General features: G+C 46.9%; 1 protein-coding gene across 4 annotated transcripts in view; it reads left to right on the top strand.

Moving 5' to 3' along the window:
- Positions 1-27,338, top strand: part of CAMK2B (calcium/calmodulin dependent protein kinase II beta) — a 295,350-nt gene that overhangs the window by 259,190 nt on the left and 8,822 nt on the right. For 3 of the 4 annotated variants that reach the window (XM_027851841.1, XM_027851833.1, XM_027851850.1), the window contains one exon: positions 6,050-6,098. In XM_027851841.1, coding sequence (XP_027707642.1) covers positions 6,050-6,098 — 49 coding nt within the window. Of the gene's footprint in view, positions 1-1,900; positions 1,946-6,049; positions 6,099-11,321; positions 11,436-12,380; positions 12,510-14,514; positions 14,644-27,338 lie in introns of all 4 variants that reach the window. The other variant, XM_027851858.1, reaches the window with a different exon arrangement.

The raw sequence follows: 27,338 nt of genomic DNA, 5'->3' as shown, positions 1-27,338 counted from the left end.
GAAAAGAAAAAAGAAAATCTTTGTAGTAAATATGTATAGTGAAATAAAACAAATTCCTACTGTGTCCATGTCCAAAAATGTATGTCAGAATTTCCTTTATTGAGGGAAGATGGGCCAGGGCTACCAACCCTTCTCCAGCCTCTGCTTTTCCCCAGCCCATACATGGCCACCTGATTTCCTTGGTTATTGGTTTTACCTGCTACTGACAAACTAGGCTAAATATACCATTCCCCAGGGCTGTCCTTGCATCCGATATGCTGTGGATGGTCAGTGCTCAGAGCCCACTTCCTGGAGCATCATTGCAAATTAGCTATCAGACGACTTGTTCCAGGCAAATGCTGGTGAATCCTGGCCAGTGGTCAGGAGTGCTTGCTACCTTTCCTTTACACCCAGTGTGCCTCCAATGAGCTGGTAAAGATGGCACAGGCTATTGCTCAGTGTGAAGTATGTATCTTGCAAGGGTGCCCTAAGCATACAGAGAGTAAGTAGTCCCTTCTTCTGACTTGTCTGCATCCACATGTGTAGGGTTTCTTGGCCAGATGAATATATTTTCATGAATCTGGTGTATCACTCAAAAGTGGTATATAAATTGAGTTTTGGTCAGTCAATATTTTAAGTAAACTAGAAACCTTATTCTTACAGTGAATTCTGTTAAGAACAATCATTACCCACAGATTTAATCTGTTTTGCAAATTGAAATTTTCATGTAGTGGGTGGGTTTGCACAAATTGAGACATTACCTGAATTCTCTCCAGCTAAATGTGATTGTGACTGAGAAGTTTCTTTACCTTTGGGCTCCATCTAGTCCCTTGACTGTGCTTTGTGGAAGAGCACCTACAAGGAAATGTCCCCTAAGAAAGTTTCGGTCCCTAGGATTTGCCAGATTGAGTGCTGTGAGCTGGTTTGTTTTGCTTGGTGAAGGTCTGGAGTGAAGTCCACAGTCTCACTCCTCAGCTTGTGTCCCACAATGCCATTGAGAACTGATGGAGCAAGGAGACGAGAGTCTTGGTTCTGAAGGAATGATGCCTTGGGGGACTAGAAGCTGAGCTGAAAGCAATGAGCCCCAAAGGAAGGAATGGGACATATACTCTGGTCCCTAGTGCCATTTTGTTTTGGCACTGGGAGACAAGTCCCAAATCGTGTTGGCTCCATTTGGATTGGGTTTAGATGTGGCCCTCTGCAGACACGAAGGTACAACTCCAGATAAGGGTATTTTGTGAATTTCCCCTACCGATGCAGCCATTGCCAAGAGCCCCTATCCAGATCGACACAGCTGTAGCTCCAAGCTTGGCACTGTCCACTGCCTTGTCCTGCCCCCTGGGAAAAGCCTCTGGAGAGGACCACCCAGACAGTGATGGGGGAAGGGAGAGGAAATCCTTCTAAAGCAGACCCCAGCAGTGACCCTGGCATTGGGATTAGACCCCTCCTTTGGCTCCTCTCTGTCCTCACAGCAATCTGTTATTCTCTGCTCACCTACATAACATGAAATGCTTCTCTCAGCCTTAAGTGAGCCCACAGCTGCTGTTTCCATGCTCTTCATCCCTTCTTCTCCTCTCTTGAGATGGGTGACAGTCTTTACATGGTTTGGGATATTTTTTATTTCATTCATGTTAATTCAATTCCAGATTTCTCTTCTAGCCTTACTCTGCCACTCTCTGTTTTGAATCATTTGTCTCTCACTGAACTAATTACTTTTTGCTTCCCCCCCCATTTCTACCTCCCTTCTGCTCTTTCCTGAACTTCTTTTTCATCTCTCTCTTTCTCTCTCTTCATCATGCTGTCACCTCTCCACTTTTCTCTGTCTCTTCAATGTTTCCTTTTCTTTCCTATTGGCATCATTTCTTTTTTTCTCCCTCATTCTACCTCTCTTTCCTTCCTCTGTCTCTTTCTTTCTCTGTAGGAGCCTCAAACCACCGTTATCCATAACCCAGTGGACGGGATTAAGGTACTGCTGCCTCTCTTTCCTTCTCACCCTTTCGGGAATTTCTGTTTTTTCTCTTTTGTGATTCGGGACTCAGCTAGTTGGGGTCACTTTGTAACTGTTCTATCTCCCTGCTTCCCTCTCAAAACAAACTCTGGGCTCTATGGTTTTTGTTTTTATCATTGTGGGGAGAAGATCCAGATTAGTTTGTGGTTAGGAAGCTATAGGGCTAAGGAGAGTGTCAAAAAGCCCCTGGAGTCTCAAAATTAGTTAGATGGCATTGAGCTTCTGGGGATCTGAGTGACTTGGAGTCAGGAAGACCTGAATTCAAATCCTGCCTCAGACATTTACTAGCTATATGACCTTAGGTAAGTCACAACTTCTCAGCCTTGGTTTCCTTAATCTGAAAAACTGGGATAGTGATAACACCTATCTCACAAGTTGTTGTGAAGGTCAAATTAGATAACATATAAAACACTTTGCTTTATATGTTACTGTATGTTTCACTATAGAAATGTGAAATTATTATTATTATTATTATCATTAATTTCTATCTAGCCTCCAATGAATGACGTTGACCAGGGCATATGAAAAGGACCTCAGCATTTGGGACTCCCCAGGGCTGTTCTAGTGTATATAGCCCCTCAGGTGGAGTTGTCAGGGCCCTTCAATTTCCATAGTTTCATGATAGAGAAGGTAACTAGTGTTCCCCACCCTGTCCTCTTTGCCCAAGCTGTCCAAGGGCAGTAGGTGAGAGGATGGTCCTCCACCGAGGCCTTTTGGTCTTTAGAGATGGGACCCTAAGGGGATGGGCCCAGAATAGCATGGGAGTGGGTTAGAGAAACAATGGGGAAGGTGGTAGGGAGCTTGGATTGGCTGAGGAAAGCAGCACCGTGCCTGGCCCCGCCCCCACTGCTCATGTACTGTGTCCACCTCGGACAAGCCTGCTCTCCTGCCCTCAAATGTTTTCTGCTCAAGAGACTTCTTCTTCCTGTCCACTTCTGCTCCACTCTGATCATCAACTCACGTCAGCGCATCGGCATAACCATTCCAGGGGAGGAAGCCTGAGCCTTGCGGGGGCTGCTTAGGTGGTAACTCAACAGGAGGCCTTCCCTCTCCTAGTGCCATCCTGTCTGGCTGCCATGTGCACACCTGCACTCCTTCAGGAGGGCTAATCCTGCGTGACAGGCAGTGGGGTGTAATGTTAAGGACAACTGAATATGGAGCCAGAGGACTTGGGGCATTTGAATCTAGGCTGTGGTGCTCACAACTGTGGGAGTCACTTCCTTTGTCTGGGCCTCAGTTTCCCTGTCTCTAAGGTAAAGTGATCGAACTAGATGATCTAGGTCAGGTAGATGAGCTCAGAGGTCCTCGATGCCCAGTTGTCTTGGAGGTGAACTTCTAAAAGTAAAAGCTGAAAATGGGGGTGTTTCTCAAGCTGTCAGCATGTTCCAGCACCCATTTCCTTTACCATCTAGCGTGCTATTGGGTATCCCCTTGTGACTCTGGGCCTCACAGGCTTGGATTAGATGGTCTCTAAGGTCCTTTCCAGCTATAGAGTTCAAGGAGATTGCCCTTTCTGAATGAGGTGTTCTCTAGGGCACATGCATGTATGCGTGTGTGTCTTTGTGTCTCTCTGTGTGTCCTCTGTAGTCTATTTGCCTGTTGTTTTCTGCAAGGAAGAATCGTCTTTCAAGAGTGACCCCTGCACCAAAAGGAGAGGAGGGGAGCTGCCTCCTCTTTGTTTCCTGCAACTGAGGTCAATCAACAGTTATCAATCAAGCATCTACAATATGCCAGGCACTGTGTTAGGCTATGGGGATATGAGAATGAATAACGAATAGATCTAGTGCCTGCCTATACTGGTTGGATTGGCTCAAGAGAAGCTTTGTCTGGCTGATGTGTGGTATTGAGCATAGTCTTGGCAGCCCTTCTTCAGAGACCTCCCCCCCAGTCTCCTTTGTAGCTTCCCCAGTTCATCAGTGCTTTACTCATACAGGGTCTGGAAGTCCATCACCTAGGGAGCAGACCCAGCCCTTCCCTCCTGCAACACTCTAGCATAGGGTAGGGTTCTGATTCTCTGAAGGTTACTTCTCCCTGACCCCCTTTTACAAGAAAGACAGTGTGGTATAATGAAAGAATGCTAGCCTTTGAGTCAAGAAGACATGGGATCGAATCTTACCTTAGACATGGTCTAGCTATACAGCCCTGGGCAAATCACTTAAATCTCTCTGAAAATCAGTTTCCTTGTCTGTAAAAGAGATAATAGCAACTCCTTGAGGGGCTTGTGGTTGTTGTCAGACTCAAGTGAGATCATGTGTGGAAAGCCAAAGAAAGCCATTGTTGTTATTTAGAGAGACATTGCAAGTACTTTGTGTTTGTCTGAAACCCCCAAAGGGCCTGCACCAGTGTCTGACTGAGGAGGACACTAAGCCAGAGACAGTTTACAGTCTATGCTGTTGCTACCATTAGAAAGAAAAGTCCCAACTCTTTCTCTGTTATCCGATTTTCCCTCATAGATAACCAAAACCTTAGTTGTAAGAAAGAGTTCTGGGGCCACAAGTAGGGTATGATTGGCTTTTCAAGGATCCTGGAAGACCAGGCTGGAACCCACACAGGTATAAGCAAAGAAAAAGTCAGAAGGACCAGTCCCAGGAGAGTTGCTTTTCCAAGGTATCTTTCATCCTTTGTGTGGGTTCCAGCACATCTGTGTGAATCTCAGTGGTTGTTGTCCCACCCTGGCAGCTGATGGGGGGTTCCCTTGGCCATTTCTGGGGAGTTGTAGGCTCATAGAAACGTAGTCATATCCAGATTAGCTAGAAGGCACACACAGGGAATAGGATACTCTGGTGAATTGAGTTTTCTGGTTGACTGAATGTTTTGTCCTTTCCCATTTCAAGCCACATTGTTTAGAAGTTCTAAAGCATCCACTTTCCTGCCTGAGCAGGTAGAAACCCAGTGAATGTATCTGTCTTTTTGATGATTCAGGGTCTTATGGCCTCAAAGTCACTGTCCTAAACCTCAGTTCTGCTCACCTGGAAACCTGTATGGGGTTCTACCATGGTTGTAGCTATAGAAGGTAGAGGAGGTTGAAGCTGGTGTTTCTTGATTCCCAAGGCACACTCTGAAAATTATTGGGGAGTTTTTGTTTTAAATAGGCCAAGGTTTCGAGGGTCCATCAGCATAATAGGCACTCTGTACACTGCTCAGAAAATAGTGTTGCTGTCATGGACAAATTCACTGCTCCATGGCCAATATCAAGATGAGCCCTCCAACCTTAGCTGGGCTGATCCTCAGAAACCACACAGGCTGCTGCCAAGCCTGCACCCAAAATGTTTTCCTGTATGGTAGGACCCATCAGAGCTCCTTCACACTCTATTGTCACAGCCTTCCAAAACACAGGCTCACCCCCAGGCTGCAGTGAGGTACCAGAGAGGCAGGATGTTAGTGGAGGGTGGTAGTTGTCGTAAGTGTTGTTGCTCTTGTCTCAGAATTCCTGACATTAGCCTGTTTCCTTGCCATTTGCTTCTCTTTTCAGAAAGCTGAGGTTCTATCTCTCCAAAAGAAAAATAAAAGAGACAGAAAAACCCAGCCAATCTATTTTATTTAATTGAGGTTTTGCTGTCCTCTGTCCAGTCCTAATACGTACGTGTGTGTGTGTGTGTGTGTGTGTGTCCCAAATTCTTCCTGGGCCACCTTCCATTTTCTTCTTCTCACTGGGTCCTAAGGATAAACAGCAGGGGGGAAAAGGGGGACCTGGAAAGAAGGGAAGATGCTGAGAGGTGCTCCAGATCTAGGGAAAAGTGGACCACAGGCTCGTAGCTTAAGCCACAGGCACCTTCTTCCAGGTCTGTTGAAGCATGGGCATTGCTCTATGGAGTTCCAGCAAAGGGGCTTGGATCTGAGTGGGACTCTGCTGGAGCTCACAGCAGACTGTGAGTGGTGTTGCTACTGATGAGTAGCTCCTTAACCAGGCACAGACCTCATCCAGGAGAGGGCTGCTTTGGCTTAATTGGAGACCACTCCATCCTGTCTGCCAGTTCCAGCTCCGTATCCTATGGCTGCCACCTCTTGTCAAACTCCTTTCTTTTCTGTCTTTCTCATCTGCTCCCTGTGTACTCCCTCTAGGAATCATCAGACAGCACCAACACCACCATAGAGGATGAAGACACCAAAGGTAAGGCCCCTCGGCTGATCTTCCGGTGACCAGATAGGCAGTGAGGGCCAGAGACCGGAGGCATTTGGAGGGGATTGGAAATGCTTTGGGCTCTGGCCTTGATTCAAAGAAATAATAAGAAAAGCAGGAGAGGCTAAGAAGCACCCATGAGTGAAAAAGAGAACAAACTATAGGCTACGCTGGGTCATCTTCCATTTAGGCTATAGTTGTGGGATGGGACTGGGGAGCTACATTGGGGATCTGAGTGGCATGTGCCAGCCTAGCAAGCCCAGGACTTAAAAAGAGGCAGCAGATTGATTTCAGACTCTGACCAAAGGAAGCCCAGAGTGACTCCCAAACCAAAGGTTTCCCTAGGTTCCACTGTTAACTTTCCATCTGCCAACACCACCCAAAGGAGCAGAGGTGTCACCATTGAGAATGCCTCCTCACCTATTTGCCCCTCTCTGGCATCCCCTTGCATAGTTTCTCATCCACCCAATGGGGTGCTAACCAAGCAGGTCACAGTAAGTATGAGGTGTACAGGGAAGAACACCTCCAAAGACCTCGATTCAAATCCCATCTGTTACTTCTCACCTAGTGATCCTGGGTAAGTCATTTCTGTTCCTTGGGTCTGGGTTTCCTCATCTGGAAAAGGAGACGGGTTAGACTTGAATGGATGATCTCTAAGGCTGCCTCTTTCAGCTCTAAATCCTATGAAACTATTAAACTCCTTTCCTATGCTAGGTTGGCTGCAGGAGCTTGTGCCTTAGCCTAGCCACTGGCAGCTTCATACCCATAACCTCAGTTTTACAGACCTCATGTTTCACTTCTTGGTCCCCAGCTGACTTTTCTCCTGAGTCCCCTCCTTTTGGGGGAGGGTGGGTCTGGTCTTGGTCCCCTAGGCAGGAAGGCCCGTTCTGTATGAGGAAATCCCCCTCCCTGGCAACCTGAATTAGGGGTTCATGACCTGGAGTCCATGGATTGCCCCCCCAAAAAGGTCCATGGATAAAGTTCAGGGGATCCATGAACTTGAATGGGGAAAAATGGTAGCCTTATTTTCACTAAGCTTTGGTTTTCTTTGTGATCCTATGTATTTTATTCATTAAAAACATGCTTCTTCACCAGAAGAAGTGTGTGACAGGTAGGTAGCACACTAGGCTTCACTGGACTGGCACACAAAAAGGTTAGGAAGCTCTGCTCTAATTAATAAGAGCCCCCCGTTCCCTTTTTGACGAAGCTGGCTTCACTCAGTTCCTCGTATTTGCTGCCACCTCTTTGCTCTCAGGCAGGCAAGCCTTTCCCGGTGGCCCCAGCATACAGCCCTAAAACTGGTCACCTGAAGACCTTCCCCAAAAGCTTTCTGCCCCTGGACCCTCTAGAGTGTCTCAGACCTTATGGCCACAGTATCAGGTTCCCATTTCCTGGAGTCCTATCCCAGCATTTTCAGGGTTAACATTAGAGAATCAGCCTGCTTCGGTGGGGGAAAAATCACTGGACTAAGTATCAGGAGATGGGGCTTGTGTTTCCATTTCCACCCCTTGGCCATCCATGTGATCTTAGGCAAATTGCTTTGAGTTACACTGCCTCCCCCAAAGTGTGTGACAGGTAGGTGGCACAGTGGATAAAGCAGTGGGACTAGAGTCAGAAAGACCAGAGTTCAAATCTAGCCTCAGACACTTACTAGCTGTGTGACCCTGGGCAAGTCACCTAACCCTGTTTGCCTCAGTTTCCTCATCAGTCAAATGAGCTGGAGAAGGAAATGGCAAACTGCTCTAGTGTCTTCATCAAGAAAAAAACTCCATGGACAGTATTAAAATGCTCAAAAGACATGACATCAGAAGATGAGCCTCTTAGTACCTGACGTGTTGTGGTCCACAAGGTCATGGAGACTTGGGCACAACTGAACAACAATAACCTCGGAGTGTGGTGAGGATCCAGTGAAACAACATATGTAAATCAATAGGGGAGCATTTATTAAACAGTTACTATATACCAGGCACTGGGGTAGGCATTCGGATTTCAAAGCCATACCTTCCCTCAAGGTGCTGTACATTCTATATGGGGACATATAAGTTTATGCAAAATATACAAAAAATATAAACTAGAAAAAGCTACATAAATGATTAGCTTCCTATGGTGTTGTCTAGATGAAATAAAGTAGGCAAATTCACTTTGTAAATTGTAATGCCTATATAGACCATAAGGTGTATCCAAACTCCACATTTTACATTATTGTTATTCCTTTTCCAATCATATAGGGTATTCTCAAATCCACATATATTTGAGGGAGCTTTTACAATGGGAACAGCCTAGAAATCCATTTTCTGATCCCATGTCAATTGCATTGCCCTGGGACTGTCCCTTTACCCAAGCCTGCCTTTATCCTCATCAGAGCTGGGATGAGGGCAATGCCCAGTAACATGTAGGCAGTCATGGAGCCCCTGAAGCAATCATTAGGCCTTGAAGGCAAGAGCTGCAGCATCAAGGAAGAACATTAGCAGGTAGCCAACCAGCCCTCTGGTCTCACCACTCAACTGCTAGGAAATACCCACTGTCTCAGTATGCTGAGTATCAGGAGATGGGGCTTGTGTTTCCATTTCCACCTCTTGGCCACCTGTGTGATCTTAGGCAAATTGCTTTGAGTTACACTGCCTCCCCCAAAGTGTGTGACAGGTAGGTGGCACAGTGGATAAAGCAGTGGGACTAGAGTCAGAAGGACCAGAGTTCAAATCTAGCCTCAGACACTTATTAGCTGTGTGACCCTGGGTAAATCACCTAACCCTGTTTCATCGGTAAAATAAGCTGGAGAAGAAAATGGCAAACTGCTCTAGTGTCTTCATCAAGAAAAAACTCTCAGGATCCAATGCAGCAGCAGTCAGATCTCCCTTTAGGGGAAGACCAAGGCCTAGGAGGGCTGATGAAGGAGGAAGCTGGGGCCCAGGAAGTTGGCCCCTCGGCTTGGCATTAGGAAGAGCATAGGGAATCCCTGCTCGGTGACCACTCATTGCGTGTGGTTGCAGCTCTCCTAGATTATAAGGCTCTGCTATCTTCAGTCACATCTCTACTGTCAGGATAGGCGTAAGGCCAAGGGCTTTCATTGTGCTGGGATCGTAGGTTTGAGAGCTGGGAGGGATGGAAGTTATTCAGAGTCATAAGTTCAGAGCTGAAAGGACCCTTAGAGGTCATCCAGTCTTTTGACAGAGGAGAAAACTGAGGCCCATAGAGGAAGAGTCATTCAAGCCGTCTAGCTTTTTGCCACTGGACCACAATGCCATAGAAAGCTGATTCCCTGCCCCCCTTCCCCCCACCCCCCGCCATATATTCTAGGCTCCAGCATTCTCTCTCCACTCCCACCCCACCCCCAGTGTCCATTCATTCTTCTACCACATCCTCAGAGTGGGAAGATCCTCTCCACGATTAGCCTACGTGATCCACACCCTTTAGCCTCCTACTTCTTCATCTGAGTCACACCTGATGTTGGGGGCCAGGGGGGTGTGCGTGAACCAGATGGGCCAAGGAAGAGAGAGGCTGTCAAGAAATCCTGGCTCAGCTCCTCTGTCCTTGGCTGGGTAGTCTCACACAAGCCATATGAACTTCCTGAACCTCCATTTTCTCTTATGTCAAATGGGAATAATAATGTCTGTGTTGCCTACCTCACTGGGCTTTTGTGAGGCTCATGGGAGATAATGTTCACCTTAAAGCGGTATATAAATGCCAGTAGTAGTGGTAGTCATAATAGCCAAAGAAGAAGGAGAAAGAAATCAGGCCCAAAGGTTTTTTTTTTTTAAAACCTGAATTGTCCGTTGTCTCTTTCTTGGGGAGGTTATTCTGTTTGTATTTCACTAAACATTGTGACCCAGAATGGGGTGGAAAGAACGCTTGATTTAAAGTCAGAAAACCTGTGTTCATATACCAACTTTTTATATTGAGATAAGTCACTTTCCTCCTCTGGGCCTTAGTTTTCCCAGCTATAAAATGAGGCAATTGGACTGAATGATCCGTAAAGGTCCTTCCCTTCTGGCACTAAAATCCTATAATCCTCCTGCCCTGCCCTGGACAGCCTCTCCCCATAGAAGGAGCCCTCTTTGTCTTCCCAATTAAAGCTACCTGGCAGTAGTTGAAATTAGTGGCCATCCGGGCTCTTGCCTAATAAAGAAGTAGAAGATGGCATCAAGCCACATTTGGAACATTTGCTCAGTTTTGGGCAAGGTGGTTTGGGAAGGACATTGATGAGCGGGAGGAAATCTAGAGGTAGCCAAAAAGGGGATGGCAACATCACGATCCTTGAGTCTGTGTCATATGAGGATCAGCTGGAGGAATTGGGGATGCTTATACTGAAGGAGTGAAGACTCAGGGGAGACAGGGCAACTGTCTTCAAATATCTGAAGGAAGGGCTGTCGTATGGAGAAAGGATGAGCCCCAGGAGGTAGAACCAGGAGCACTGGGTAGACAGTGTGAAGAGACAAATTTAGGCTTGATGCTGGGAAAACCTTCCTAAGAAATTGTGCATCCCTCCCTAAGGGGAATGAGCTGCCTCAAGAGATAGTGGGTTGCTCTTCTTTGGGGTTCTTCGGGCAGTGACTGTATGAATGCTTGTTGAACATATTTTAATGAGAATTCCTTTTCAGGGTTAGGTTGGACTAGTTGGTCGCTAAGACATCTTTCTACTCTGAAATTCTGTGATTATGTGAAGACTGTCATATTATTAAATATTAGAGGTCCGGCTGGGACTCAGAGGCTGATCCCAGGCCATAAAAATGGGAATTCCCTTGCCCACTAGCCCAAGACCCATATTCAAGGACAACTTTGCCTGGAGACACTGGGAGCTCCCTACTTTCATTTTGGCCAAGATCTATTAAACTCCTACTATGTGGGGCACCATAGTAGGCACCAGTGTAACAGTCCCAGCCCTAGCGTAAGGTCAAGGTTGCAGCCAAGGACACCAAAGTTAGTTCCAAGGATGGAGCTGCCGGGCCTACTTTCTATCCAAAGGCTGTCCCTGGTAAACCAGTAGCCAGTGTCTTCCTCACTCCCTCACCACACCCCCACTCTGGTCTGGGGCCCTGCTGGGTTAGGGATCCCAGATGGCTGGTTCTAGGCTATACCTTTGTCTTCCAGGATTCTTATCTTCCCCTGCATTTCTCTTCTCTCACTTTTCTCATTCTGTTTATAGCTTCCCAAGCCCTGGCCATTTCATCTTCTGCTCCCTCCTGTTCACTCTCTTCTTTGTTTCACCTTCATCAGTCCCCAGGATCTCTGATATTCTAAGCTCGGTGAGGAGGGGTTCAGGGCCCCCAGAAGCTGAGGGGCCCCAGCCATGTCCGTCTCCAGCTCTCCTAAGCTCCCTGCCTGTCCTGTGTAAGTAGTTACTTCCCTTCCCCAGGCAACTTTACAAATGGTGCTTCCACCCAGTCCTCCATTCTTCCCCTGTAGGGTTGGCCCATCATTATGGGAAACTTCTGAGGAAACCCAAGTGTTCCCTCACTCTTTGGGAGCTGCCTCTGCACGAGATTAGAGGGCCCTATACAACAGGGTGCTTGTCCTGTGCTGCCTTTAGAAACTAGCAGGAAGCACAAACAGCATCTCCAAGCAGGATTGTGTCTTACCTGGAGGGGTGATGGGAGCAGAGCTCATGAGGGCTTCTCTCCAGGCTCTAGCACCTGTATACCTAGGGAAACACCGGCACCTGCTTATAGATGTTGACCAAGCAGTCTTTGTTCTGCATGAGACAAGAGGCCCTGATGGCCTCAGAGCTAAACAGCCCCTTGGTATCTTCCACGAGCCTCAGGGTTGAGAGAGAGAGAGGAGTTTCTGCTTTCTCAGAGACTCTTTGTCTGTCCCTCTCCTCTATAATCTTGTCCTTACTTCCCTGAGTCCTACTCCCAGTCTTCCAGAGGAGAGTGTTCTGACCCCTGCCCTATCTCTCACCCCAAGGGTCCACTTTCAGATATGAAACCTAGGGTCCTTAAGATGGGTGAACCCTGCCCCCCCCTTAATCCTTTTCTTGAGAGGTGAGGAAAAAGTAGGCAGTAAGTAGATCTCCCCTCACTATGCATGCCTTTGGCCAGGGTCCCCTATGGGTTTGGGACTAGGCCTGAAGGGTTCGGGGCCTCCTAAATGTAGAGTCCTAGTTAGGCCCAAGTACTATTTCTTGTTCCCCACTGTCCCTCAAATGGTCCCAGGCAGCAAGGCAGACCTGATCTCTATCTTATTTGCTCTCTCTGCCTTCCCAGTATGCTCCTCCCTGTTAGTTTCTCTTTCTGCTCCAGACTCGTGTTCACTCTCTCATCTGTTTCACCCCAGCCCCCAGGATCTCTGACATTCTAAGCCCAGTGAGGAGGGGTTCAGGGCCCCTGGAAGCCGAGGGGCCACAACCGGCCATCCCCCAGCCTTGTCCGTCTCCGGCTTTCATGAGCCCCCTGCCATTCCCGTGTAAGTAGCCAGCCCCACTGAGGGGCCCTGCTGCTTCTGGTGCCGTGAATGACCGGGACAGGCTGAGCCAGCTACCTTCCCAGCTCATCCCAGCTTCTCTTAGATGGCTGCTGCCAACGCCTCCCACCTGCTTTCCTTCTAACCTTTGCCCAGGCCACCCAGCAGTGGGGCCCTAGGCACCACTGGAGTTCACCTAGACACCAGGAAGGTGTTCTTGTCCTCCTTGAGGCGCCGTCCTAACCCCCGTGGGCCTGCTGCCTGTCTTCTCTGGTCGCCAAACTTAACCCAGCTTTGACTAATCATGACTCACCCCACCACTCCCTTGTGCCTATTGGGGATGTCTTAGGCCTTCGCAGCTAGAGGTCTCCAGCCCAGCCCAATCTAATGCCCTGGACTCTTCCTGCTGTCCTGCCTCCAGCTTGGAGTCCCCCAACCTTTGGGATCAGCCCAAAGAGTAATCCCAGAGAGATAGGCCACAGTGAACTCCTGGGATAGGAGGAAAAGGCTCCCACTTTAATCCTCAGCTCTGATAGCCCCACCAGAGTAGCGTAGTGGGAAATATAGCATATGTGAGCATATGTACATCTTGGCCTGACCTGCCAAGAAGCTGGAAGCTGGGACAGGAAACAAGAATTCCAGAAGCCATGTCCCCCCATCCTCTACCCACAAATTCCTGGGCCTGGAGTCAGGAAGACCTGAGTTCAAATCCTGCCTGAGATATTAATGACTGTATCACCTCAGTTCTCTGGGCCTCAGTTTCCTCATCACTAAAATGAAGAGGTTGGATTAGATGACCTCTAAGGTCCCTTCCAGCCTTAAATCTATGATCCTGTGACTTCCTAAAGGGGAAGGGCCTTCCAGAGACCCATCCCTCTCCCTCAAAACAAATCAGCTTATGTTGTCTGAATCCCAAATGTGGAAGTTGAGTGGTACTTGGTGTGAGTCTGGGCTGCTGTGAATAATTTCCAAGGCAGAGGGCTCCTTGGTTTTTTGTCCCATCTCAAACCATCCTGGAACTGAAACAACGTTCATTGTCAGGAAATTCCTTCTTGAGCTCTGGTCAAGTCTCTTTTGCGCTATTAGGGAGAAAGAAAACTTTCTTCCTTGTGGGACCCCCACTTTATACAGTTGGGGGGTACCTGTTGGAGGGAAGGATTATAAATCAGAGTTTTTTTCAACTGTGTCCTATATTCAGGACATCACAGGAATGAGATACTTAAAAGAAGTCCTGTGGCTAAAGTTTTATATAGAAACTAATCAGTATCCCTGATTTATGCTAAGCCTGGAATCACAGGATCTGAGTTCAAATTCTGACTCCGTTAATTACTGCCTTCCTGACTTTAGGCACATCTCTTCTTGTCTCTGGCCTTATTTTCCACATTTCTCACATGAGGGGTTTGGACTAAGTGACCTTTAAAGTCCCTTCTAGCTCGAAATCCGTTATTCAAACAATAATTTTTTTTTTGGTCCAGATTTTTATATCTCGAATTTGCTTAATTGGAGGGGGTAGGAGATAAGGTATACATTTAAGTGTGATGTACAGAGAGGAAAGGAAAGCAACTGTTGATTCTGGCTTGGAGTAAGATCTACCCTCTTGCTGCATGATCTCATTTGCCTTCATTGGGCATCACTGGGTCTAACCTCATTCACCACCCTGGGAGGCACACTCCTAGGTCAGGAGATGCTCCCGCCTCCCTGTTGCCCTCTAACACCTCTAACATCTCTAGAGGGTTCTCAGAACTCAGATCTAACTTGTGTGGCATCTTGGTCTCCTACTTGGTCTGCCTTTGAATCTTGACAGATTAACTCTGCCTAACATCTGGATAATTCCTTCCTTCCTTCCTTCCTTCCTTCCTTCCTTCCTTCCTTCCTTCCTTCCTTCCTTCCTTCCTTCCCTTTCTTCCTCTTTCCTCCAGCTTGGCTTCCTGTGCCCATCCATTTTTCCTATTCTGCTCATACCCTCTGCTCCTATGTCTTGTTCACCATCTTGTCTATTTCACCCCAGCCCCCAGGATCTCTGACATTCTAAGTCCAGTGAGGAGGGGTTCAGGGACACCGGATGCTGAGGGCCCCCAGCCAGCTGTGCCCCAGTCCTGTCCATCTCCATCTCTCCTAAGCCCCCTACCCACCTCATGTAAGTAACTGTTTTTTAGGTGGTCCTGCCTGCTGCTTTGTTAAATGGGCAAGCACTGGTTTTCAGAGGCCAGCCATAGCTTTTCCATCTCTGAGACAATGGAGGGGGACAGGGAAAAACAACCAAGAAGGGGCTGGGTGCCCAAGAGGAATGATGCCAGCTAGGCATCATATTGGTGCTCCTGGGGGCATTGTGAAGAGGGTGGAATAGATCCCGAGATCTTGGGTTTTTTCCATTACTTATCAGGAGGGTAGAGATGCAGGTAATACTGGTAGAAAGAAGGTGCTATATATTTACACATGTATGTGATCACACATACAAGTTATGTAACTGGAGAGGAGGGGAGGTTGTATATAGGCAGATGGCCGGGCCAGTATCTGAGAGTGGGGGGAACCGTAGTCTCTCCAGGAGAATTATGGACATGTCAGAGGCTCTCAAAGTATAGAAAATAGTTATAGGATCAGAGAATCGCAGATTTGGGGCTGAAGAGGACTTTAGATCCAACCCCTTCAATTTTATAGGTGAGGAACTAAAAGGCCAGAGAGGTTGGGAGACTTCTCCACGGGTAGTAACAGGGGCAGGATTTGAACCCTGGTCCTCTGATTCCAGAGTCAGGGTCTTTCCAGGGTATCACACTGCCTCTTATCAGATCTATGGAACAGACAGAAGTGAAGTCTAAGGAGTAGGGTGAATTTTATGTGTTGGGGAGGAGGGCGTATTGGTGCACAAAGAGCTGCTGTGGGGTGGAAAGTGAGCTCTAGTAACTCTGAGGTGGTAGGTGTGGCAACAGCAGGGCTGGGAGACCCAGATTTGGGGAAGCCAGGAAAGGCTGTGGCGGCAGTGGAAGGGGAAGCCAGGTCGGGGCAGTACAGGTCAGTCTTCAGGGTAATGTATTATTGATACGGCATGACGGAGTGAGGGTTTGGCCCTCAGGTAGCCAGCCGGCATTGTGCTAGAGCTCTGCTCCTTGCCAGTGGCCCAGAGGAGTCTGGGAGTTGACTCTGGGTTGTTTCCTGGGCCACCTCTCAGCTCCGCAAGCCTGGTGCCTGCCTGCTTGCCCTGAGCCATCCAAAGTGACAGTATCACTTACAGGGATGAATGACAAGATGGGGCACCCACAGCCACAGGGAAAACACTGGGGAGACAAGCAGAGCTGAGATGCTCTCTGATAAGGAGAGCTCACAACAACAGGGGAGAGCAAAGCACAGGGTCCAGGGGACAGGAATGGCAGGGCGGTCCTCAGGTAAGCTTCTCCTCTGGAGATTTCAGAGGGAATTCTGCCAGAGAGGGCCAAGCTGGAGCTAGCCTTGGGTGTCCATCCTGTGGCTCTTGCTGTTGCCAATGAGCCCTGAACTACAAGGGCATATCCTTTCCCCGGGGGCTTCCTAAAATCAGACGGTGAAAGAGAAGCTGATTGTTGGACTTGGGGTGAGGTGCAGAGATCCAGAACTGACCTAGGACCTGGAGTTGATTCCCCTTGGGAAGATGGGGCTCCCTGGTGCTTAGCACATATTAGTCACTTAATGATGGCTTATTAACTGACTGATGTGTCCCAGAATCAGTTAGTCTGTAGAGGTTGGGGAACCGAGATGTATTTACAAAAAGAGGAAGAGAAAAAAGGCAGAAGGAGCAGTAGGGAGGAATAGAGCAGAAATGGACTGAAAAGATAAAGCCCAGGGAGGGAAAACTCGGGGGGGGGGGGGGGGAAAAGCAGGGGGGGGAAAGGGGGGAATTTTGAAGAACAGAACTGGGCTTTTGAACTTGGCGCAGAAGGCAATGGGGGGGGAAGGGGGGGGGGGGGGGGGGAGCAATGCTCCTTAACATATGGTCCCCATACCAGAAAGGGGGGGTGGGGGCAGGGGGGGGGGGTGGTGGGGGTGTAACAGCCCCTTAAGGCTGCCAGAGAGGAAGCCTGAAGAGAGGAAAGCGCCAAGGAGAGATGAGGCTGAGATGAATGGAAAGTTACAGAATCCCAGGCAGAGATGAGAGCTTTAGTGGGCTGCCCAAAGGGAAAGGAATGGATGAGGAAAGCAATATGATTTCTGTGCCTGAGACGCTCAGGTCTCCTGGAGGGCTAGAGACGTGGCAGAGGCGATGCAGCAGCAAAGAGATGAACAGAGGGCAGGCTTGGTGATGGTGGGCCTGCAGCAGCTTGAGATGCAGCCCAACGTGGAGGAGGAGATGCTGGAGGAAGTTAGAGACCTGCTGTCTGTCCTTCAGACAGAGACTGGGGTGCGAGCTCCTAGGAGACAGAGAGGAGGGGAGGGGCTCAAGGAGAAAGGCAGGGGAAACTCTTGAGCCCAGACCTGCTTAGAAGGCTGGCAGGAAAGGGCCATTTCAGCATTGCCCTGGTGCCAGACGCCATGTCTGCTTCATGTTTCCAGAACACTCCAGAGAGTGCCGGCAGGGCTCTGCCACCTTGGCTGGGTTTCTGTGCACAGAAACTGTATTTGTGGGGAGCGGGAGGGGAAAGGGGAGGGGGAGGTTAACGCCTGTGTTTTTGAGCCGAATACAAAGGAGAAGTGAGAACCTGCCCCAGGATCTCTGAGGCAGGCTTTCTGTTGCAAAACTAGGAATTCTACCCATTCTTTAGAGGTGAGTGTTTTGAACACTCAGCATTAGGGACAGGCATGATACTTAGTTTTTAAGAGTTTGCTCTAGGGTTGACAGAGGGAAAGACAAGGCAACCATTTGTGTAGAAGAGAGCAGTTAAGATAATAATTATAGAGCTAGACAGATATGAAAAGGACCTTATAGACCGTCAAGGCCAATCTCTGCATTTTACAGAAGAGAAAACATACCCATGGAGGCTAAATGACTTCCCCAAGGTCACATCGACAGTAAGCATCAAAGGAGAAATTTGAACCCAGGCCCTCAGACTCCCAAACCAGTGTTTCTTCCCCTGTCCCATGCTGCCTCTAATACTAACAGTTTTTCACGTTTATATAGTTTTAAATTTTCACATTTATACAGCTTTAAGTTTTTTAAGTACGTTGGATATGTTATCTCATTTGGGGTTAGGAGTAGTGAATTAGGGAAAATCTGGTATTAACTGGGTAAAGATTTTTGTAAGAAGTGACCTGAGAGTTGGGGGGTTAGGCATATTGGGGGATGGAGGTGGTTCAGTTCTCTAGGAATGAACTTGGCAAAGCTTAGAAACCAAAGAAAGAGAAATCTGTGGAGACATAAAAGGCTATTCAAGTGCTCTCTATTAAGGCCAATGTGGCTAGAAACTGAGGAATCAGGAACCCAGAGTAGGAAAGGGACCAGCTTTTGTACCTAACCCTGACGTCCCTCACTCTTTAACTTACTTATTGTTCATTTTTCCTGTGAAGAAGCTTTACCTGAAAGTCCTCAAAGCTCTCCGGGCACCCCTAGTCTCTCTACCACTGTTTTGTCCTCATTTAGCCCAGCCTGGGAAAAACTACAAGCAAAAGTGGGCTTTTGTACACACTTTGTATTCTGTTTGTCTCCCTTGATAGTATTGTAAATTCCCTGAGGGCAAGCATTGTTTGTTTCACTTTTGTCTTTGTATCCCCAAGCACCTAGCAAAATGGTGCATAATAAATGCTTATTGATTGTTGATTTTATTGGTACAAGTTGCAAAGAGGTATATTTAGGCTTGATGAAAAGAAAATCTTCCTAACAATTTAGAGGTATCTAAATAATTTGATTCAAGATATCCAAAACAATTAGGATCTCTAATCATTTGAGGTACACAAAAGTGGAACAGGCTGCCTTAGGAGCTATTTGGGGGGTGAGGACCTTGCAGGGGGTCTTCAAGCAAAAGCTGGATGGCTACTTTGGGAGTGGATTGTGGGGAAGAGTCTTGTTTGGTATGGATTGCACTGGGTGACCTTTGAGGTCTCTTCTACCTTTTACCTTCTAGGAGTCTACAGGTACCACCATCTTTCCTCTCAGTTCATGTAGAGACTAGACTTTTCAAGGGAGTCTCTAGCACATAAGAGAAAGAAGGTAACAGAAAGGAGACAAAAAAGAGAGAGAGAAAAGAGAGAGATTGAAGATGACACTTAGGTGACTGAGAGGATGGTGGTGCAGAATTGGAGCTCAAGACACAGACCAGGGCTAGAAACATAGATTTGTAAAGAAATTTAGGGAACACAACGGACAAATCACAGAGCACAGGTATCTTTTCCTAAGAGGTCCCTAAAGTATGTTTAGGGGTTAGCAAAATCTTCCAGTGGTGTGGTGTAGTAGAAAGAGCATTGAATTTGGTGTTGGAGGACCTGGATTCAGATTCTGACTCTAGTACTTGCTAGTCATGTGGCCTTAGCCAAATCACTTCCCCTCTTGGGAGCCTCAGTTTCCTCATCAGTAAACTGAAGGGGTTGGACTGGATCATCTCCAAGGTTTAAAATCCCATGCTCCTGATCCTAATTGGCCTGTGTGGCTCACAATTTTAGCCTGATCTCACCACTTGTCCAGCTGCCATTTTGTGCTGGCCTGTTCTTTCTTGAGTGTCTTTTTGATGCTAACAACAGCTAAAACTTACATGACACTTCAAAGTCTGCAAAGTTCTTTACACAAATTATCTCATTTGATCCTCCCAACTCGATAAGGTAGGTGCAATTATTATCTACAGATTGGGAAACTGGGGCTTAGAGATGTGAAATGACTTGTCCAGTGCTTTCCCCTTGTTCTTTGGAGCTGGTGTCCTTCTGGGCTCCCCCCCACAGGCACTTGCAGCTTTCCATACTTGGCCACGTTTTCAAGACTTTACCCAGAGTAATCTCGTGACTCACCTTCCTTTATACTAAGAAGCTTATGATAGGGCACACTCAGGCAATGTAGAGTATTGCGTCCTCCCCACTGTAAGGGAGAGGTCATTTCCTCATAGGAATAAAGGAGGCAGGAGGTTTGAAGAGATAGGTGAGGTGGAGAGCCTTGAAATTTATGGTTCAAAGTTTGCAGAATATGGCTTCAGACCTAGAGAGAGCTAAAAGACAGAGTGAAAGCATCTAGAAGAGGAAGAAAGGTGTGGGGCCAAGAGGTAGGGCCAAGAAGAAGGAAAAGGAAAAGTCGGGAGCTAATTAGAGAAAAGTAAGCTGGAGAAAATTTTGCAAGTGTTGGAAGTAAAGTATGGTTGCAGGAGAGCTGTTTGCAGGTGTCTGAAAAGCTGTCTTGTGGAAGACCAGTTAGACTTACTCTGTTTAGCCTCAGAGGGAAGAACTAAAAATAATGGGTGGATGTTGCAAAGAAGCAAACTGAAGTTTAATCTCTGGATAAGTTTCTTAACAATTAGACCTAACCCGAAATGGAATCAACTGCCTTGGGAAGTAGAAGGTTCCCCATCATTGTAGATCTTCAAAGAAAGGCTGAATGAATATGAATGCTTGTTGGTTGGGTGCTTTTATTTGGGTATGAATTGGGCTAGATTGCCAATGAAGTCCCTTCCTCTGATAAGGAAATTGGGGGCCAGAGAGATTAATTTACCTGTGGTCACACAAGTAGTAAGTAACACAACCAGAATTTTTGAACTCAAGTCCTTGAATCCAGTGTTCATTCAATCACTGAACAAGTATTTATTAAGTACCTACTATGTGCCAAGCTCTATGCTAGGGACTAGGGGTAGGAAGACCAAAGTAAAACAATTCCTGCCTCCTCCTCTAGTGCTTCTGTGATTCCATACAATTTCTACAGGACTCTGGCTCTCCTGTCAAAATGGTGTCTTGACCAACACATTTAATTCAACCAACATTTATTAAGCACCTATTGTGTGAGGAGTACCATTCTGGGTATCGGGAAGGTATACACATTTTAGATATGATCCACTGCCTTCCTTCAAAAGGGCTCATGGGTCTGAGGAGAAAGGTAAAACACACGTAGAGGTGGATTGAATACACACAGATGTATGGTGAGTGCATTAAAGAGGTGCTAAGTAAAGGGTTCCATTGTATCTGAGCAGGGAGAGAACATTGCTGATGGGGGATCAGAGGAGGCTTCCTGGAAGAGGTGGCAGTGGAGGAGGGGGGAACTTTAAAGGATAGTTAGGAATTAACAAGCAAAGAAGGGGGGACATAGGGAATATCATGGGAAATGAAGAGAATGTTGCAGAGAGAGAGAATAATTCAGTTTGGTGAGGATGTAAGCTCCTTGAGGAGCTCACTTGTATTTGCAGCCTCTGCTTGGGAACAGAGCCTAGCCCTAGCCCTAGCCCATATGGGGCTTCATAAATCCCTGTTGGATGGCTAATTGATTTGGCTGCAGCTTAGAGTGGAGAGGAATAAAATGAGAGAAGACTGGAAAGGCCAGATCGTGGAGGGCCTTATGTCAGGCCAAAAGCATTTCAACTTGACTTGGTGGGTGTTGGAGAGCCACCAAAGATGTTTTTAAGCAATGGTGTGAACTGAACTTTGAGGAATGGTGTGAACTGAACTGTGTGTGATGAATATTAAGAGGGATTTGTTCCTAGAAAAGATGTGTAAAAGCTGGCTAGGGTGGGTCAGGGCCTGCTACCTGCCCTGGACCTTTCTAGCACAGTCCCAGACAAGTCTGACACCTTGAGGGTGAGTACCTTAGGGTTAAAAGGAGGAGAAAATGTCTTGGATTTAGAGTCCTTGAAATTTGGAGGGGCTGGCATCTGATTTTCCCAAGTGGGCTTTGTGTATATCTGGTGGGAAGGCTTGGTTGACTTGCCTCAGAGTGAGGCAGTGGGCACCACAGTGCTTCTAGGCTGGAGCCAGGCCTCAGGACACCTGGGTCCTCACTATAGCAAGGCAGTCCTACTCCTCCTCCCTCATTAATTCCCTATACCACTCACTATAGCAGCTTTTCTAATCTCTCACACCCTCCCCTCCTTTTTTCCCAGCTAGGGACTTCACCTTATACTTCACTGGAAAAAATTGAGGCCATTCACTAGTGGACAGTGTCCTCTTCTCCCTTTTCCTCATCTTATATCCCTTTAGCATCATCTCCCACTAACTCTTTCTTCATTCCAGTTAGGTGGCACAGTGGATAGAGTTGGCCTTTGAGTCAGGAAGATCTGAGTTCAAACATGACCTCAGATACTTCCTACTTGTCTGACCCTGGGTGAGTCACTTAACTTTTCTCTGCCTCAGTTTCCTCATCTGTAAAATGGGAATAAGATGAAATATTTGGTTTTTTTAAAAGCTCTTTGTAAACCTTAAAGTGTTTATATAAATGCTGGTTATTCCACAATTCTGATGATGAGATTATATTTATCACCTCTATGTAGATGACCCAAATCTATTTTTCTAGCCCTAGTCTGTGTCTTAAACTCCAATTCTGCATCACCATCCTCCCAGTCACCCATGTTAGCAATTTTAGTGTCATCTTCAGTCTCTCTCTCTCTCTCTCTCTCTCTCTCTCTCTCTCCCTCCCTCTCCCTCCCTCCCTCTCTCCCCTTCCCTCTATTTCTCTCTCCCTCTCCCTCTCCCTCCTTCTCTCTATTTCTCTCTCTCCCTCCTCTCTCACTTTCTCTCTCTCTGCCTCTCTCTCTTTCTTTCTCTCTCTCGTGTCTCCCTGTCTCTTTCTCTCCCCCCTCCATATCTAATGAGTTTGCAAATCTTATTTTTCTCCAGCTTGTCCCCTTCTCTTCATTCACACAGCTGCCATCTTAATACAGACCCTCCCCACCTCTTGCCTGGACTGTTGCCATAGCCTTCTCAGTGAATTCCTGGCTTCAAATCTCTCTCCACTCCAATCCATCCTTCACTCCACTGCTGAAGTGATTTTCCTAAATTTCAGGTCTGACCGTGTCGTCCTTCATCCAATAAACTACAGTGGCTCCCTCCTCACACATACTCTTTATTTCCCACCTCCATGCTTTTGCAAAGGCTGTTCCCCAAACATGGAATATTTGCCCTCCCGACTTCCAACTTCTTAGAATCCCTTCATCCTTCAGATCAAAGCATCACTTCAACCAGGAGCACTCTGCTATTCTACAGCTACTAGTACCATTCTCTATTGGTCTTTTATGTTCTGATGTATGTGTATTTTCTCTCCTTTTAGGCTGTAGGCTGCTTGAGGGCAGAGATGATTTTTGCTTTTTTTTTTTTTTGTATCACCAGTACTTAGCACAGTACCTGGTATACAGTCAGTATTTAATAAATGCTTATTGATTGATTGGAGCCCCTCCTGGAACCTTTCCCCTTTCTGGCCTTAGTTTCCTTATCTGTAAATTAGAAAGTTGGACTAAAATACCTACAAAGTCCCTTGTTCCCTTCCAGCTCTAAATCTTAGTCATGTATATCAGATTCAACTCTTGTTATGATGGCGAGTGATGTGGGAGGGAGGGCAGCATGTTCTGTTCTCTGTGTCCCTAGGGATTGTCTTTCGGGATACTCTCTCTTCCTGACTTTCACCTGGGACAGTGTGGATACCCCCAAAGCCAGTGGAGGCCTAAGGGTCTGGTCAGCGCTCCTGCTAATAACACCACTCTGCTTTTGTCTGACATTGCCCTCTCTTCTCTTCTCCTCTCCTTCACGTTTTCTTTCCTTCACTCATTTTTCTTTAATCCCTTCTACTTCTTATTCACCCCCCACCTCCTCCCTTCCTTCCTGCGCTCACTGACCGTCCTCTTTTCTTGTTCCCCAATCCCACCTTGCCTCGTCTCGCCTTGTCCTCATCCCAGTGCCTTGTCCTCTCCTCTCTGACCCTTCATTCTCCTCCTGCCCTGCCTCAGGCCTCCTGTAGTTATAACTGGGGACTCTGAAGAATACAAAGCGGAATCCAAGCCAGCCAGCATTTACAGGAGACCCACTCAGTTAAAAACACAAATAGATATGGAGGAGCTACATTAGAAGTCCTGATCTTTCCATAGGCTGACACTCCCCATGTCTCCCAAGAGGGCTTAGATGTCTGAAGTGGCACCTCTGGCCCAAAGGGGGCTCTCCCAGGCCAAGTCTAAGGGTCCCCTGTCCCTCTCACCCACTTCATCCACACTTAAAAAAAATACCGTGTACATAGCTTTGTGCTAAGCATGGGGGAGATACAAAGTTGAGGTCAAAACACAAAAGGATAACAAGGTGTGGTAGAAAGAGAGCTGACTTTGGAGTCAAGGACCCTGGGCTTACTTTCCTCATCTATAAAATGAGGGTTTGGATTGGATGATCTCAAAGGTCCACTCCAACCCTAAATCCCATAGTTATAGGACCTTCTCATTCTGACCCAACCTCTGCCCCTTTTTTGGTGGGGGGAGGTGAAGAGAGGGAGGTCCAGAGGCATAATATGTTGACTTGGCCCTCCACCATCATGGCAGACTACAAGGCTGTCTCCTCTGGGAAGATTTGCTGATGGGGCCCAGACATTGCATTCCTTGAAGCATTCAAAATTTACTAAGTGCCCACTATGTGCCAGCCACTGTGCCAGGCACTGGGGATACAAAGACAAACCCCCCCCAAAAAAACAAGCATTCCCTGCCCTCCATGAGCTTACATTCTATCAAGCAGCCAGTAAGAGAAATAAATCAATGTGACTCCATCCCAAAACTCGTGGGAAAAAACAACAACCACCTAAATTAGGAGTTAAGACCAGGGTTCAAGTCCTAACTGACAGCTGTATAATCTTGCATAATTTACTTAATCTGTAGGAATCTCAGTTTCCCATCTCTGAAATGAGAACAGTGATACCTGCCCTGAACACTTCCCAGGGTTGTGATAATTACAAGAGATAATACATGTGGAAAATTCAGGTGGTATTATTGGCTAACAAATTTTTTGCTCTGTTTTGTGGAGGGGGAGGCTGGGATTGGGAGATGCGGCTAGACAAAGTTGGCATCTTTGCGCTCTGACCACCACCACCTGATCTAGAGGAAGGTGCAGTTCCCCATATGTCCTTTGTTCCATGCTCTGGCTCTGGGCTAACCTGACCCTGGGTTCTAGAGGCCTTGGATCCAGCCACAGAGGAGAAATGCAGAGGGACAGGCTGTACTCATCACCTGCACCTCAGGTTTGCCAAGGGGTCTACAGAGCATGGTTGTAGAGGCAAGAACAGTGGATTTGGGAGTCGGAGGATCTGACTCTAAATCCTACCTCAGCTTTCCACTGTTTCTGTGACCTCGGACCCATTATTCTACTTCTCTGGACCTCGATTTCCTCATCCACAAAATCAGTGTTATAGACCCATGAAGTCCCTTCTAGATATCTCTGATATTATGATCCTTGCCACCTGTGGGACCTTGGCCAAATAATGTCCCCTTTCTGGGCCTCAGGTTCCTTAATTGTGAATTAGAAAGTTGGACTAGAATGCCTACCAAGTCCCTCGGTCCCTGCCAACTCTAAATGTTACCATCATGTACATTGGGTTCAACTGTTGTTATGATAGTGGGTGATGCTGAAGAGAGGTCAGTGTGTCTGCTCCCTGTGACCCTGGGGGCTGGTCTTTCTGGAACCCAGAGCTGAATTTGTCCAGAGTCAGCAGTTAGAACAAAGAACAGTAGGGACCTTGAGCCTAAAAATCAACATCCATCAGCATTTATGTAAAAAGGAGTGATGCAAAGAAGAGATTAGGATAGGGAGAGGCTGGCATATAGAAGCTCAGGAAAGATATGGTTGTAATTCAGCTGTGAAGTATGGAAATAGGAAAGGGGAGTTATGAGAGCCTTTTCAGAGGAAGAATTGGCAGGACCCAAGAAAAGAGGGTGAAGGATAAGGATAAAGCAAAGATTTCTATCTAATTTGGGGGTGGGGAAGAGGAGATGATAACTTCTGTTTTAAACATTGTGCATTGAAGGTGCCTGTGGGACAATGGGGTGCAACTGTACAGCAGGTAGCTGGAATTGTACAACTGGAACTTGAGAGAAGTTAGGGCTGGAGATGTCAGGGAAATCATCCATATGGAAAAGAGGAAGGAAGGTGGTATAGAGGTGAAGTCATAAGAATTCATGAGCTCTCAGAGCATAGAAAGGAAACAGGGCCACGGACTGTGGGAGAGCCAAAGTTGGGGGCAAGAGGAGGAAACAATTCACTTCAGGCCAGTGAAGGAGTGGCTAGAGAAACGCAGGAAGAAAACCAGGATAAAACCATATTACACAAGCCAAGAAAAAGGAAAATTGCAAGGGGGAGCATCAGCCATGTCTTGCTGCTGCCAAGAGGTCAGAAAGATTCATGTAGAATGAGGTTGTTAGCCATCTTGGAGAGTGGTCTCAGCTGAGATGGGAAGAGGTAAAGGGGAGATAGCTCAAGGAATTCACAACACCATGAGGCAGCTCCCAAGGCTGATGCAATCTTGGACTCAAGGAGAGCGTCCGGGCTTCCAGGAATAGGAAGATGATAGTCCCACCTTACTCCACACTGGCCAGAACACATTGGCAGTACTGTGTTCAAGTCCTGGTGCCACGTTGCCAATGTTGATGAGAGCAGTGAAGGGCAAACAGCATGGCGAATAGCCTTGAAATCATGCCGTGTGAGTATTGGTTAAAGGAAATGGGCCTGGTTAGCCTGAAGAAAAGAAGAATCCAGGGAGCTGTTTGCAAGTGTTTGAAAAGCTGTCTTGTGGAGGATGGCTTGGATTTATTCTGTTTAGCTGCAGAGAAAATAACTAGGAACAATGGGTGGATGTTTGCAAAGAAACAAATTTAGGTTTAGTTTCAGGACAAGCTTCTTGAGAGTTAAAGCTGCTCCAAATGGAATCAACTGCCTTGCAAAGTCGAGGGCTCCCTGTATTTGTAGATCTTCAAGCAAAGGCTGAATGGGCACTTACTGGGTGGGTTATAAATAATGGGGCTTCTATTTGGGTGTGAGTTGGGCCACAGAGTTAATGAGGTCCCTTCCTCCAGTGAGGAAACTAGGGCTGGAGAGATGAGCTCATCTGTGATCACACAGGTAGTAAGGAGCAGAGCCAGAATTTTTGAACTCATGTCTTGAATGCAATGATCATTCATATTACTCATTCCCACAAATGCACTTTCACACATATTACCCACTCCCATCCATACACACAAGACACACACACACACACACACACACACACACACACACACACACACACACACTCCCACGTGCATGGTTGTCCTGAGACAGTCACACATTCACAGTTAGATAGTAAAATGGATAGAGTCCTAGGCCTGAAGCCAGGCAAGACCTGAGTTCAAATCTGTCCTTACTAGCTGTGTGACCCTGGGCAAGTTACTTAACCTCTGCCTCAGTTTCTTCAACTGTGAAATGGAAGAAATAATAGGATCTACTTTCAAGGGTGGTTGGGAGGATCAAGTGAAATAATATTTGTAAAGCATTTAGCATAGGATCTGGCACACTATAGGCACTTAATAAATGCCTATTTCCTTCCTTCCCTCACATATGGACTCAAGGTAGACTGTCTAACCATGTGACCTTGGGGAAAGTCACTTTCCTTCTCTGGGATCTTATTTTCCTCATCTGTAAAGTGAGAAGGTTGGACTAGCTGTTCTCTAACGTGTTTAGTAGTTTGTTTCTCTCTTTTTCTTTCTGTAAATGTTATTTTATTAGCTGTCTACGTTCTCAGGAGACAGTAGATCAATAAGATGTGGGGAAGGTAGAACAACGAAATTTATCTTATGACTTAGAAAATAGGTGAGCGATTTTCCTGAATTTCTTTTCTTTGTGAATTATTCAGAAAAGAAGCTCCTTTCTCATAATGTCAGCCATGTTACAGAGCAAGACAAAAGCTTCCCTGAATTTGTTGGGGCTGCGTGGTCTGGACACAGAAGGAGGTGGGGGATTGGAGATCAGTGTCAG

The sequence above is a fragment of the Vombatus ursinus genome, unplaced genomic scaffold, assembly GCF_900497805.2.
Source record: "Vombatus ursinus unplaced genomic scaffold, bare-nosed wombat genome assembly UNPS02000580.1, whole genome shotgun sequence".
Taxonomy (NCBI): Eukaryota; Metazoa; Chordata; class Mammalia; order Diprotodontia; family Vombatidae; genus Vombatus; species Vombatus ursinus.
Note: the sequence above shows the minus strand (reverse complement) of the source record. Positions and strands in the feature narration are given on the sequence as shown.